The 15,917-nt window shown below is 35.4% G+C and overlaps 1 protein-coding gene across 6 annotated transcripts in view; it reads right to left on the bottom strand.

Annotated features, from left to right (window-relative positions):
- COL11A1 (collagen type XI alpha 1 chain) overlaps nt 1-15,917 on the bottom strand; it is a 133,970-nt gene that overhangs the window by 79,014 nt on the left and 39,039 nt on the right. For 3 of the 6 annotated variants that reach the window (XR_003529028.1, XM_027651640.1, XM_027651642.1), the window contains exons 6-13: nt 10,278-10,394; nt 9,860-10,012; nt 9,580-9,675; nt 7,149-7,394; nt 4,527-4,589; nt 2,959-3,000; nt 2,539-2,601; nt 850-924 (exon numbers count right to left, since the gene is read on the bottom strand). Coding sequence is in view for 5 of the 6 variants with exons in the window: in XM_027651640.1 (XP_027507441.1) it covers nt 850-924; nt 2,539-2,601; nt 2,959-3,000; nt 4,527-4,589; nt 7,149-7,394; nt 9,580-9,675; nt 9,860-10,012; nt 10,278-10,394 (855 nt within the window). In the remaining variant the exon portion in view is untranslated. Of the gene's footprint in view, nt 1-849; nt 925-2,538; nt 2,602-2,958; nt 3,001-4,526; nt 4,590-7,148; nt 7,395-9,579; nt 9,676-9,859; nt 10,013-10,277; nt 10,395-10,860; nt 11,364-15,917 lie in introns of those variants that run through there. The other 3 variants (XM_027651644.1, XM_027651641.1, XM_027651643.1) reach the window with 3 other exon arrangements.

The raw sequence follows: 15,917 nt of genomic DNA, 5'->3' as shown, positions 1-15,917 counted from the left end.
AATAAAAGAGTTTTGTGTCATTTCTGACAATTTCAAAATAAATTACAGAATAAAACTTAAGTACTCATTCTCTTGGTTCTGTTATTGTTCATGGAACTGCTAGCAGAAGCTTTGCAATGTTGCAGAAATGCTAAGCTGCAACAAGAAGCAGAGCTTTCCAAAGGTATGGCATAGGCACACTGGATATCAGGGCCGTGAATCTTTCACTGCCCACAACAGTTTATCCAACTTGTCTATGCCCAGAGTTGACATGGATCTTTTGCATTTATACATACATTTAGGAATAATGAATTACATGCACACAGTACTTTTCATAACACAAAACTGCAAGATCGTTTAACAGCTCTGGGCTTGTTCCTCCACATGCTAAAACAGATGGTGTTTTGCTTTTACTCCAGTGGGAGCAGAGCTGGCCATGTGCATATATTTCTATTCAAAGGATGCACTGACTCTTCAAAGAGGACACTGAAGTCCAATTTTAAGCATGGAATGCTTAAAATTCTCCATGTCAATGAGACTTGAAAGCACACATGCCTGTTGGGAGTACAGGCTCTCTGTACAACAGCAAACTCGTTGTTTAGGACATATCATAGCAAAAAATAGTTACTATTGAAAATATAAGGAGATTTGCAGTGTCTGTAATTCATTCATTAGGTTCCAATCTGTCAGCCATGCAGGAGTTAAAGCATATGTTTTGTTTCAGGAAAAAAAGGCAGCATATGAACTTCAAATGCTTAGAGCATACAAGAAACTCTGTATCATCTCTCATTCCACAGACAAAATACTTATACATTTCTCGAAAGACACTTCCCCTTTTTGTAGGCTGGTGACCCTGTAATCATAACTTACCGGCAACATTAACATGGTACCTGGGGGACCTGCTAAACCATCAGCACCAGGAAGACCAGGGCGACCAGGTGGACCCTAAGAGAACAGAGAGATGAAAGAAAAAGGGATGAGAACGAAAAGATAATTACGTAAAATAAACCTTTTGAGTCACTTACATACTTTTGAGCCACTCACATACATTTATACTCATAGAATAGTCTGAGTTGGAAAAGACCTTAAAGATCTAGTTTCAACCCCCCTGCCATGGGCAGGGACACCTTCCACTAGACCAGGTTGCTTAAAGCCCCATTCAGCCTGGCCTTGAACACTTCCAGGGACGGTGCAGTCATCTGGGCAACCTGTTCCAATGCCTCACCACCCTCACAGTCAAGAATTTCTTCCTAGCATGAATCTAAACCTGCCTTCTTTCAGTTTAAAAACATATCCCTTGTTCTATCATTATGTGTCCTTAAAAAGTCTCTCTCCATCTCTCTTGTAGCCATCTCCCTCATCCCTCTGCCTGTCTACATAGTAGAGGTACACAAGAGTGGTGTAGGGTAGGAGAATTGTTGCCACCCTGGACTTGTTGGTCAGGCTTCTTTCAATGCAGCCAAGGATACGGTTGGCTGCAAGTGTACATTACTGGGTCAGGTGGAGCTTCTTGTCCACCAACACCCCCAAGACCTTCTCTGCAGGACTGCTCTCAGTCCATTCTCCACCCAGCCTAATTGCTACAATTATTTATTCGTGTCATGTGTCTGCTCCATGACAGGCACACAATGTGCTTAGTCAAGAATTTCCTTATGATGAATTCAGTAGGCAGACAGTTACAAAACTAAGTACTATCAGTAGTTATTCCATTACAATGTGTTAAAATTACCATTTTATAAGTTCAAATTCCAAAATATTCAGTTAATCTGCAGGAAATAAATACTAAAGAAATGTGGATGCTGACTTACTAGTAAGGTGAAGAATTGTTGGGGTTTTAACATTATCTCATTATTCGGTGAACTGGTAGCATCTTCTCAACATCTTGTATGCATAAATACAGCTTGAAAATGCTAGACTTGAGACTAAACTATCTCTCATAAAAGACATGAAAGTTCTTAGCAGTATATTTTCATCAAATAAATATATTTAGGTTGTTTTAAAATTGTGTTGGTTTGGTAGTAAGGAAAGACTTATGAGAATGTATAACACTAATATAATAGCTTATATTCAAATTATTTTCATTACTGGATAGGGTTCTTATGCCATATATTACTTAATATGGCCAATACATTCTTCCAAGATCATCTAAATATTGTCCATCACCTTCAATATTTCCATGTGTATTTTGATTCTGCAGAGCCTGTCTTTCTCTGTATTTGTACATATTATAGATGAGGCCATACTGTTTTTTTAAAACTCATTCAAATCCATAGGAAATGTTTGCATCTATTACTTATTATATTTTAAAATACATCAAAACAGAGAAATATAAACAAATAGGATCTTCACTTTCTTCCTGTATTTACAGTACATATTTCTACCACTAAGGAAATGTTTGTCCAGATTCTCAGTTGATTTCCTTAGCTGAATGAATCAGCCTCAGTTGCACTGAAGTTTCTTAACCTATGTGGATCTATTTCAGAGCAGGATCTAACTCACTCTTGTAGCAATTAGTGTAAGATATCCCATGAATACAGAGGATAATGTTTGTTGACTTACCCTTTCACCAGGGTCACCTGGAGGACCAACCGGACCTTGCAGACCTGGGGGACCTGTAAGACCCTACAGAAAATGAATGACACAATTATGCTGAATGCTTGCAGCACTTTTGAACTTTTTTTTCTTTGGAAAGTTATGATTAATCTGTATTTGGATAAAATAATTTATAAGATGGCATTTTTTTTTCTTACAAAGATTCATGGTCAACATTCAAAACTTAGATACTCATGTGCACTCAGTTTGTAGTACGCAGTCACTGAAAATGCTAGAGGTGACCCTTTTTTACTCCCTTCTGAAAGTGCTAAGTCTGATATACCATTTGGGAACTATAAGATGACAGATATTGTCTTTAAATCATGGACACAAAAGCAGAGTGGATAAACTAAATGAAATAAAGGAAATTGTGATTAATACACTTACAGCAGGTCCTCTTGGTCCCGGTGGTCCTTCAATGAGCATACCCTAGGGGTAGATGAAACATGACATTAACTTTATTGTGTCTTATAGGAAAATATAAAAAATCTTTTTATCTGAAGTACTTAAGTTAACATTTCTTAGTGTTTTGATAAACTTTTCCCGGAATCTTCTCTCTAAAGTTACTAGAATTAAAATCTGAATTGTTGTGTGGCTTTAAAAGTGAGAAAGACTTCCAGACTGAAGGGGTCTCCTAACAGTGGATTTAAAGTAATTTTTTTTAATGCTGTTGAAGGATTTGATGTGAATAACTGACTATTCCTATGTTATGGATCTTATAGCATCTCCTAGTTCCTTTTTGTGAGAGTAGATGCTAATCCAAATTCCAGGTCATGGTAAATCCTACAACTATGTGATCCTCACTTGTACTAATTGGTTTTCCATAGGAAGGAGGACTGGACAAACTAGCTTGAAGCTAATTGTAGTATTATAGATCTAAACTAAATGTACCTTGCAATGGTTTAAAAAAGTCATGTATTTCATGAGCTAACACTCTTTGAGCTTCTTCACAGATCATGACTGAGATGTCACAATCTTATTTCAAACTTGTTCATTATTGTACTCCTTTAAATTTATTCATCAGTAACTTTACCAAATTCTAATCCTGAGACAGAAATACAGAATTAAGAAGGAGCTTTTGGATCACAGAATCCAGAGGTCACAATGACATATCACAGTATTTTTTCAGACTTCAACTTAAGCTAATTTTTCCCTAGGTAATTCTGTACCTATTTTCCATGAAATAAAAACCAGATTAAACTTTGATTTCTGCTTGCATCAAATACAAATTTGAAAGCACTTTTTGAAAATTCTAGAAGAGTAAACCACACAGGTATTCAGTTTCTGCTAGATATTATAAAATCATTATTTTTGTATAATTTTTTAAATTCAGTTAAATTTTAGTTTCTAACCATTAAACATTATGCTACAGTAAAACTTAGTCCTAATGTAAAAGCCACTTAGTTACTATACTACTGTTTAAAGATGCATAAACTACTGACACATTACTGTGCTTATGACCGAGTTGTAACCTCCAAAGAAACCGTTTAATTAAACTCTTAGCAATAGGATTGCACCAGCGCAGGTTAAACATACAAGAATTTAATTAACCCTCGGAGGGACTTCCTTGTCCTTGCTGAAACCTGTGGCCATGGTGTTACCTGTGCCTATGCTGGAAGTTATCTTGACAAACTGAAAGTTATGTTGGTAGATCTGTCCAAGCTGTAGATACTAGATGGCCTGAAGAGCAGATCAACACTGTTTTCCTCTGCACAAGAAGATTCTCTTTCTTTTATGGAACATGTGGTTAGTACTTCCTGTGACCAAAAGAGTAGGCTGGACCAGGCCACTGTCTGTAATCACTTGATACCATCCACATTACAGGTGAGTGTTTCAGAGATCATGGATAGGGTTACTATTATCCTATCATGAGCAACGTGGTTTGATAATGATGCACCCACAGTGTACATATGTTATATAGTGCTACAGAAAAACTCACCCACATCTGTACTTACAGGTTCAATCACAGCTGGTTCTCCCTTTTGGCCTTTTTCTCCATAAGCCCCATGTCCTGTCACCTGGCCAGTAAAAACAACCCCAAAAATAAAAATAAGTAGAAGGTCTAAGGACCTGTTACAATAAAAAAACTGCAGCAACCTGTAACTGAAAGCTAAAGCTGGAATTGGTCTGTGCTATAAAATATACATCACAGGTACAAACCATATAAATAAAAAATACATGAGAAATGGAAAATGAAAAAACTGTATGCATACTTTTCAAACTACTGGATACCATCAATTTTTACTTTTTGAATGAGATGCAATAGTGTGCATCCCATGCTTTGCATTAGGACTTTGGACTTAGAATCTAAAACTTCTGTGCGCAAGCCACAACATTGTTTCTTTTGTTATTTGATTGGAAATATTCTTGGCAATTAACAAAGATTCTTCATGGCTTTCTGAATTAAGCAAGCCTAAAGTAAGAGGGAAAGGAAGCTCCCTTGGTCCAATATGGACAGTACCCTTCAAGTTCCTAATTTCATTCATTAGAAATCCACAATATGTAAAGTAGTCTGAGAAGGGGCTGTGATTGCATGGCGAAAATGGGAAAGGAGTTAAATGGCATTGTGAACATTAAATAATATGTCCCAGATAGCCAGATATACCTCCTAAATACATGAATTAGCATCAACTGCCAAATTCTTTTAGGATCAGCTCTATAGGAAGTTTTGGGTTCAGGATTAAGATAACAGAAGTGCCTAAAAATAACACATGTTAATGGAAGAAACAGACAGATTGAAGTTTCAAACAAAGAAAAATTTTTTTTTTTTTCAAACCATGAGATAACGTATTTTTCTTCAGAAGTAGCTCTCTTGATTGCTAATATATCCACTAGAAATTAAAGTTCTAGTTCTGACCAGTTGAAAATTTGAAATGCTTTTTTTTTTTTATTTCAGTAGAGTGATTTGACATTTACTCTAAAATAGCTGGGGATTTTAAAATGTTAAGGATAATGTTCCAGTATTTCCATATGAAATATTTTGGATGGGAAAAACAGAGGTATAATTTCCTGTGCATTTTGCAATTATTTATGAAGGCACAGATCTCATTAGTAATGATGTTTATAAACTCATCAATAGTTCATAAAAATCAAGTAGCAAGAGGTATAGACAATTATTTTTATTAGAGTAACATAAATTAGTTGTAAGGAATGACATTAGGGTCTCCATCTTTGGAGATATTGCCCCTTTTTGAAAGTTTCCAGATACTGAATACTTTCCATCTTGCCTTTTTTATCAAAGGTAGAACTTCAGTTCTTCTAAATACACCCATATGTCAAAGGAAAATGATATGATATCTCTGGTTCAGCAGATGAGAAGGCACAGGCCAGAGCCTGTGTTCTAATTCAAGATTCCTGACTCCTTCAGTTTTGTATCAAGGCATTTTAAGTTGAAATTTACACCAGGGGATAGAGTCTACACAGTCATTTGTTTAATGCAGGCACAAATGGTGCCTTATGGGCTCTTTGCTTTGCAGATAATCTGACCTTTTCTGTGTCATTCTGCCACAGTGTCCCCATCTGGGCTAGAAGGAAAAGAGTACACTTGTATCACATTGCACAGATAAGGATCATTAAAAAATACAATGACCCCAACAGGGTTTAGAAAGGAGCAGTAAAAGTAGTATGGGTTTCAAGGTTGGCAGGGAAAAGCAACCTTACAGCATTTGCTGTTATTTCTTGGATCCCTCGTAAATATAAGTTTTCACTTTTTGAGGAGAAAATAAAGCTGATACTGAGCAAATACTGCAAACAAAATTATCTTTTTCTATTATATTCAGGGTCTTTCTGATTAAAAAATCCAAATGGGAATTTTTTTTCCTTCCAGTTTTAGCCATATTACTTTTCTTTGCAGCTTCCACAGTCTGGTAAGCTGGTAAACAAGGATCTTGGCACAACTAAAGGAAAGTTAAAGCCTTGCTGTTTAGCCTGTGATTAAGTCAGGGGGAAAGATAGAGCTATAAAACTCAGAAAAAAGAGCATGATTCACAGGATCCACCATGTCATCCTATCTTTATATATACAGAGCTGTTAAATCACTTCTGTAGGATCATAAACCTGTCACCATTGACTAAGCTTATTTTCATGAAAGGATTCAGACCTTCACCTTCCCACTCATGAATCTTCTCCTTGGAAAGTAGCAAAAGCCATAGGATTCTAGACACTTACATGCATTTTAACTTCTTGGGGTAATCATATAAAAATATTAATTTTAGCACTTACACCTGCATTAGAACTTACATTCTTTCCAGCTTTAGCTCTAGTTTAGACAGATTTTTAAAACTGTTCATTTTATCATTTATTTTTTTGAATTCCACCTTTCTTTCCTTTCCCTCCCACCTTCGGCCCTCCCTTGCTCCCTTCATCAAATGAGACAAGAATCTTACATTTAATAAAAATAAAAAAGTTCAGAAGTACTGAAACAAGAGGATGGCCCTGATTCAAAGCCTATCAAAAGTGAGAATATATCTAATAGTTACCAGGAGCTCTGGATCAGGGTCTGTGCAGTTCTGAGACTGTATAATTACAAAGTAATTGCTAAATTAAATTAATCTACATTATGCCTCCAATCAACTTACGCTTGTTTCTGTGATATCGGTCTCTGCAGGAACACCTGGACCAAACTCCTCATTAGTGGAATCAGTTGGTTTCTCTTCATATTCTTTATATTCATAAAAATCATATTCGCCTAAATCTCCATCTACCAGCAGATCAGATTCACTGAGGTCTACTCCTCTGCTTCCATATTCAGTTGCCTCAGTTTTTTTATCATAATCCTCTCCAGTTATGTATTCTTCAGCAAACACTTCTTCAACAGGATTTTGCTATTCATATCAGTAGCAAAGATTTGGAAATAGGAGGAATATGTGGGTTATTGTTAGTAAAGCAATGTAAGCATACGCTGATCCACCATGATGACTTGTCAAAAGAAGAAAGAACAGTAGAACTACAGCATATTGTCTTTTAATTAGAGTCTGAAGGAATGGAAGTGCAGCCTTTCAGAGTAATTAAAAGATCTTTGTATAAGTAGTACAAAGAAGTAATGTTTTCATAGGCTTTGGCTTTTTATTTCCAAAACCACTGAATTCAATATATTCAGTACTATGTGTACTGTTTGCTTAATGTTACTTTAGTGCCAAATATAGCTAAATTTCCCTGCTTGGTTTCACACTTACAAGCATTTGAATGAATGAAAATATGCAATGAGCAACGAATAAATTCAGGTCTTTTTACAATAGCAATGTGGAGGAAGTGCAAGAATCACTTTAGTTAAGCCCGGCCTTTTTCATTATTTTATGGCTATAAATATTGCTGCTGAGATTAAACTTCTTTTCTCTTATTAATGATTTCACAGTTTACTTATCAATAAAAGTCATGGTTCATATGTGCCATGGTAATTTACATACTTTTTGGTCTAAGTCAAGTACCACATGCAAAAATCACATTAATTTTAACATTTCTGGAAACTAAGTTTTCATCTTAAGAGTATGTAAACTGTCAAACCAAGCAACCAACTTAAAAGCACTAAAGCAGTTCAAAAGAATGCTATATTTGAGATGTACAAAACCATTTGTGAAATAAAAGAGGATTGCTTTATTCTATTATAGAGGTCTCTTGAAAGGATAATTTTGAAAGAAATCAAATTTCAGATATTGCTAATATGATATGGATATTCTAAATTATCAGACAATATGAACTTGTACGGTCTTAAAAATATTAAGAAGCTACTCACCATACAGAGTAATTAAAAAATCTTGATTTAATCATGATATTGAAACATACTGCAATTAAAATAGGCCAGATTGTGATTTAACAATTGCCTAATCCCATTACCTACAGGAGCATGACTTTTGCCTTACAGCCAGAGTAACCACAGATCTGAACCAAATCTAAACTAAATTTAACTTTTATGCAGAACAGCTCTCACCAAGGAGAGCATTTAGCACTTTCAATCTACCTCATTACAACTCTACGATTGTAAAACTGGCTTATAAATGCCCAAGAAACTGAATTATTCAGATATACCTCTGTCAAACAACTTGTGAGAAGCAAACATGAGATTTCACACAAGAATTCTTTACAGTAGAATGAGTAAAACACACCTTAATTCACCTTCACGTTTCAAGATTGATAGGACAGAAACCAGAAAAACAAATGGGGACTCTTTTCCTCTTTTCGAATATACAGGGGAAGTGGGGGAGGGGAAGTTTTGTACATCTTTTAAGCAACATATCTTTATTTTGAAAGGAAAAGGTAAAAGAAAAATGAAAACAATATTTTTTACAATCAACCATCATTTTTCTAACACTAGCATTAATTAATATGTGGACATATTAATCAACATTGGTTTAGGTGTAGTAATTTTAACAAAATAATGTTTAGGCTTATCATTGTGGCTTTTGAAAAATGTCTTTTCTAACACAAGTAAAAATAATAATTTTATCTTTTTGACAGTTCAAAATATAATGTTTCTTTTGACTAGAACAAATGAAAAGCTAATAATTTGGTTTTGTTAGCTGAAGAACTGTGAAAAGCAAATGATGGCTCCTGACTCAACTTCCATATGCTGCTATGGTTACAGCAACTCTTTGTCTTGTGTTAGGCTCACTTTATGCTGCACCTTTAGAATTAAAGGAAAAACTAGAGACCTCACTTCCCATTAGATCAGGAGGACTATGTCTAGTATCTAATCTGGTTTGTGCTAGACATAGCTCCATTCACATCCACACTGAATGCAACAACCCTACATTCCCACAGCACATATCACTGAATGATTTCCAGAATCATGAACTCTGCAATCTGAAGATTCAGCAGATCTCTACAGAATTAAAGGGAGTTCTGCCCAAGAAAACAGTACTTTCTGACATGGGCTGAGAAAGCATAAAACCACATTAACTGCTGTTATAGTATGTATCTTTTACATAGACATTCATCTTTTTAAAATGTGTTTCTACTTTTTTGATCACCGGTACCTGGTGGAACAAGTATTTTCTCGGGAGCCCTTATTACCTCATTTGCTTCAGTAGTTCTGGAGGGAGCTTCTGTCTGGGGCCCATAGTCACTTTCAGCTATGCTGTACTCTTGAAAGCCATCAACAACGTTCGCCTAGTATTAAAGAAAAGTAAATTATTAAAAAAAATCATGTATGAAAAGTTCAAGATGTATCACTTTTATTCAGGTTATGGTATTAGCCAGATGTATTCATCTAGTGGGGTTAGGTAAATTTTTTCTTATTATCAGAGATCTTCCAGTCTTGGTCTGGGAAAGATCTTGATTATTTCTTGGCTACCTTTACCCCTAGTTTGTCTTTTGTTGCTGCTTGATAACTTTTCTTCTTCTTGGATGCATATTTTTCATTTTTTTTTGTTGTGGCCTTTTGGGGTTTGTCCTTTGAGCTAGCGGCCACTGTCCTCTTCTTCTTTTTGGCCATGGCTTTCTTTTTCTGCAAACGTTATGAAAGACGGAATGGAAAAACATAAATAAAATGAAAAGAAAATTGAGATAGCATGAATGAAAGAAGGGTAACCAAACGCGAGATGAATGCTGTCAGCCGTGAGACCTTCCATCTCTAACTGAAAGCAAGTGCTACAGAGTAAAGGAATGAGTGAAAGGGAAACATTAGGCTTATATACAGAAGACACAAATTGACAAACCATGTGGTAGGGGACAGCTGGACACCACACAACAAACAGATCAGATTCTGTTACCTCTGTTTGTGCTACTGTCTCTTCGAACAGTGGGAGTCCCTCTGTTACAGAATCAGTTTCTTTATAATCTGCATCCCCATACTCATAGTCATATTCGATAAAATCTTCTGGTGTGTACTACATTGTAAATGGAAAAATATCAGGCATTCCTATGTTAGTGGTAGCATACTAGATTAGCAATACTGGAAAGCATCTTAACCTTTACTTAGGAGTAAAGTTTAACCAAATTAAGTTAGTATGAACAATTCAATACAATTATTCATTTGGGGGGGAAAAATACAATTTCTTATTTCTTTCAAAGCACAATACAAAAGTAATAAAAAAGTAAGTAGTAGTGCCAGGAAAAAAACTTCTCTTTTATTGCACTGCAAAGAAGAATCAACTATAATTTTGATTACTGGGAGCACCAAGAGATCTTAATGAAATCATATATTTATTTAATCTTTAAATTTCAAATAATGCCTCTTTCTACCTGTACTCTTTTACTTGTATTTTTTTTCAGGTGACCAAAAGAGCAGAGATGTCAATATCTGACATGAATAGGGTAAATAATTTCAGATACAGGAAAGAAGTCACAACTCACAAATAAATATGACTATCTTCCTGTTGTTTGTTGTAGAGTTCTGAAAACCAGGGTGGCTCCACGGTACACATTGTCTGAGCAAATGCCTCACTGGTATAATTTAATTTCAGATTCAACTTCTGCAGACTGCTCCACAGCTCTGCATCTGTAATAACTAGTACCAAATGAAGATTTGGCACACAAAACTTTTATAAGAGAAAAAAGCTTCAGAATTGGCTTGTGTAATTTTGTGAACACAACCTAGGGCACCAGAAACTCCTGAGCTGTACTCATGGCTGTGCTATGAAGATACTGGTCTCGATGTTATGTGCACCAAGGACTACTCATCACAGTTGAGAAGAAAGGGCCACTTCAAACAACCTTATGCTTGAAGCTACAGGAACTGGTTAGTCTGGTAAATTAAAGCAGTCTCCTGGTTGCTACCGGTTCACTTTATGTGTCCAGGGATTCAAAAGAAGGTGGAGTTGTGGCCAGAGTCTGGATAAGTGTTTGCTTTCCCTTGTTTAGGAAGAAATACTCTAATGTGCCTCATGTGAACTAGCCACTTCTGAAATCTCCTCTCCCCTGTTACAAGTCAGCATCATTGTCTGTAAAATGAAGACAATATCTGTTTGTTTCATTAGATTGATAAATTAGTACATTACACTTCCAAATGGTCTGAGGATTCATAGAAGCCATCATCATCAGAAAGAGATTGGCATTTTAGAAGAAATTACAGATGAAATTAAAACAGATCTCCATATTCCAAAATATATTCTACCATGTGACCAAAGCACTGGTTTAACTGTTTTCTCTAGCAGTGCTTTTTGACAAAATTCTTTTCCTTATGATTGTAGTGCACAGAAGTTGATTCCCTCAGCAATTATAAGACTAACACTGAAAGGCCTTAATCGCTTAAAAATCCCTCTCCATGGGTTTCTGTTACTTCACTTGTGTGGCTCCTCGGAGGCTCAATATGATAAGCTTTATTTAAAAAACAAGGTATGGATTTTTTTTTCAGAAGTCAGACACTTTTTGTTGGATTGTCCTTTTGATTATTTGTACCCATGCACACATAAATTGGTTAGTTATGAGATACAATAAACATAAAGAAAGGATGTAACATGTTCTGGTATTTGTTCAAAACTATACTGCACATTAATAAGAGCATTTCAAATTACATTTAAATAACAAACCATCATTTTAGGTGGAGAATATTCTCTTTGGGAAGTATATGGACACTTTGTCTCATATAATTAATCAATGTTTTGTTTTCATCAGTGGTATCTTTGGCATTACCGAGGTAAGTTGATACTATTTATACTTTTCAAAACCAGCAGCATTTTAGACTTAAACATGGTAAGTAATATATGATTACTCTCTTCTTGTTCAGCAAATTATTATTCAGTGCTAACTCCAGTGAAGTCAAAGAAACATGTTTGACTTATAAATAGTATTGTCCAAGGGCCTCACGTGCAGTGATGATATATTTGTACAGTTCTGTCAATATATAAAAACATGTTTTCGGCTTGTGCAGTTCTGGAAATACAACTCAAAACAGCTTGTTTCTAATGAAGAATGCCAGTGCCATCCAAAAAAGAAAACACAATGGCAAGTTTCTAGGAAACCATACGAAGACACATAAAGGAATCAAAGAAGGAACCACATGGATAAAACCAGACTTTTTAAAATAGTTACTGAATAGCATTGAAATTGTGGTATGTCTGAGAATTATAAAAATGTATGCAAATGCATAAAATCTGATTCATTTATCTTCTCTAAAGAAGTCCATGCAAACTAGGTTTATTTATGAAAAAAAAAAAAATCTCTATATTCAGTTATTCCACCCTAACAGTGATAACCCATTACACACTTCCAAGTGCTTCCTCAGCCAAACCACATAAATCAAACACTCTGCTACTCAATTTTTATTGGTACCAAAACAACAGACACTACCTATGTTTAATAATAACCAATATCTTAAGGGGTAAGTGGAGGAACTTTTTGAAGAGAATTACTCTGTCATTAGCCAGATTTAAACTTAAATATACTGTTAGGAGTTTGTTTTAATAACTTAAAGACACATAGATTCCTTTTTAGTAAGCATTGTAGACCTATTCAGAAACTGTAAGTGTTCATTCTAGCAGTCACTTTGACCAATTAACAATTTAAATATAGCTCTGTGCTGCTCAGGATTATAACTGTTTTGCAAATCTCAGTAGTATGGTTTCTCTCATGGTAAGCTGAATGGCTGTGCTGAATTGTGCCAACTATGTGACTAATAAAAATTGCAACAGTGGGTTACAAATAGTTCTTCAGAGGCCATAAACTAAACAGAAATGTTGACTGGGGAAAAAAAAAAAGAAAAGAAAGGAAAAATATCTGTGTCAATGTTGGTATTAAAATGTTAGTATTAAAAAAGAAAGTGGTGAATAAATTGATATTTATGCTAAGAGGCTTAGTTTGAAAAGTCAGACATTTATGAATGAGAACTAGAAAACATACAAACCAGTGCAAATATCAGATCTATTACATCACGCATAATCACAACAGAAAATACTTTTGGGTGTTGTGCCTCACTCATTTCTGTTAAAGACAGTGAAACTTTCTTAACATATGCAAAATGTGATCAAAGTGGTTGCACTGATATTCAGGCACACAGACAGAAAGAACACGGATGAGTGAGAGGTGGGGAATGACAGTTTCCACGCTGGTTTCAGATTACAGCCAAGCGAGCAGGTAAAGATCCTCCATTTTAAGAGCACAGTATCTGAGGGGTATTATGAAAATTCTTGAATTTACAAGCTCAGACATGTGGTCACCTTGCTGAAACCATATTCAAGCAGTTTCTAAATTGCAGTACTTTGCAGTCCTGCAGATACAAGGAGGAAAAGTGAAAATATTCAGTAGTTCTAAACTTTCTATAAGATAAATCTTATTCTTAGCAATCCTTCCTTTCCAGACATTTCCTTCTGAAAGATCAGCAACCCTTATCTTTCACACCAGCTAATATACTAAGAGTATGTTTTGTACTGTACTGCACTGCACTGCATGGGTCCTGTTGCAAATAGTGAAATACAGATGCAAAATCGTCCAGGTGTATTTCCTGAGGCACATGTGTCAAGATAGAGGAATTCATCTCTACGTCCCTAACTGGTGTAAAGATATACTTTAGAAAGATGATTTACTCACAGCATGAGTTTATCAACTCCACCTGATGAAGGCTATTCCCTGTTTTTAAGATGAGACAACAGAGCTACTGAAGGACTGGTCAGTTCAATGAGTTAAATGTACAAATACCAGGGACAGGTTTAATGGCTTTAGTCACCTGCTGTGAAGCTGGCAACTCACACTTACCCTTCCATTGACAGTCAAGACTGGATATGTGGCACATACCCCTTCTTTTTCTGGAGCTACACAACCACAAGGTCACCTTTATCAGATAACCAGAGAGAGGGGTATGATCTATTCAGTTTGAGGCCTCAACAAAGCTTGAGAAAAGTGTCTTTACATTTTGGATGTTACTATTTCTGAGTGCAAAACCCAGGCCCTGCTATTAGTTCACAGAATTTGGGGAGTTCACAGAAACCTGTCATGGTTGCACTGCTAATCAAAGAAAAGACAATAAGTAGACTCTTGAATATATAAGAGAAAGCATCTAGAATTTCTACATTAATTAATGCAAATGAAAAAGTAACTTCTGCCACTTTCAGAATTTAATCAAGACTACAAACTCTAGCAAGAAATCAAAGCATGGAATGAAAGCAAGTATGACAGGATGACGAGTATAGTTGAAGACAGTGTCATTTGGTTTTTCAGCTCTATACCAAAGATATTACTGGCCAGGAATGAAGTCAGAGAATCAAGAAGCTGGAATGGGATTTAAAGGGGCATTCGGCTTGAAGATCCTTCTGATGATCCTCCTATGAACACTGACATAGCCAAGTGTAAAACATACCTACCATAGATGTGCATTTTTACTTCAATCCTGCTCCAGACATCTGCCTATGAAAGTCTACCTAAACCCTAATACTGCTATATAATGGAATAGTTACCGATCTGAGAAATCAGGGATAGAAAGTTCTGTTGTTAGCATCAAGTGCTAACAGTTATAGTAAAATATATATACTGCATTAACTTTCACAGTGGTTTCACATGAATATAAAAAATTATATCTTCAATAGGTGGAACTTGGTGAGAGATTTTAGCTCAGAGATGTCAGGTAACACACACTTCAAATGTGATGCAATTTTCTTCCTCTTGCTCTTCTTTCTGCTATTGTAAGACCAGCAATAGTTACTGAACAGCCATTCTTGTAATGAATATTGCATATGACTGTTTTCTTAAAAATGAAAGGAAGAATAAAACCTGCTGCTTCTTGATGGGACAAAATGTTTCCATTATGACCTCATACTTTCTTTACCAGAGTGATTATATTACACTACCAGATCATCATGTAATTCCAATTAAAGAGACGAACTGTTTTCTTCATCAGATGTATTTTAGAAGCAGAGGATCAGCAGGATGCAAGGTCTATATTTCAACTGTTAAATGACTTAAATATTCTGAAAGAAAACTTGACTATGAAAACCAATTCTTCTGCTATCCATACTCTAAAAACCTAACCTCCTATTCCAAAATGTAGATTTTAGCAATATTTGCTTTATATTTCCAAATTAAAAGAATTAATAATATAAAGAACTCTCATAAGCCCAATTTTTCCACTGCCTAAAGATTATGCTAAATCATCTAGCAAACTAAAGAGGCAAAGATGACTTTGAAACATTTTAGGTTCACTAAGACATTACAAAATTCAATAATATAAAGGATGCTAAGCACGATGAGAGTTTTGAAAATCAGCTGCAGTAATATAAATAAATAAATGATAGAAAATGTCAATCTTAGGGTAGAATAAAAGTTAAAAGAACTGGATGGCCTCTTCTACCACATAGTCCTTATATTGTTCATAAAAGTGATAAAAGAAAGGCGATAAAAGGAGATAAGAACAAAATGTTCAGTTTCCAAAGACAGTCTGTGTCAAAAGAAGAATAAGACTCTTAAGGTTCTTTATTATGTTA

Source organism: Corapipo altera, unplaced genomic scaffold (genome assembly GCF_003945725.1).
Source record: "Corapipo altera isolate COAL_440 unplaced genomic scaffold, ASM394572v1 57, whole genome shotgun sequence".
NCBI lineage: Eukaryota > Metazoa > Chordata > Aves > Passeriformes > Pipridae > Corapipo > Corapipo altera.
Note: the sequence above shows the minus strand (reverse complement) of the source record. Positions and strands in the feature narration are given on the sequence as shown.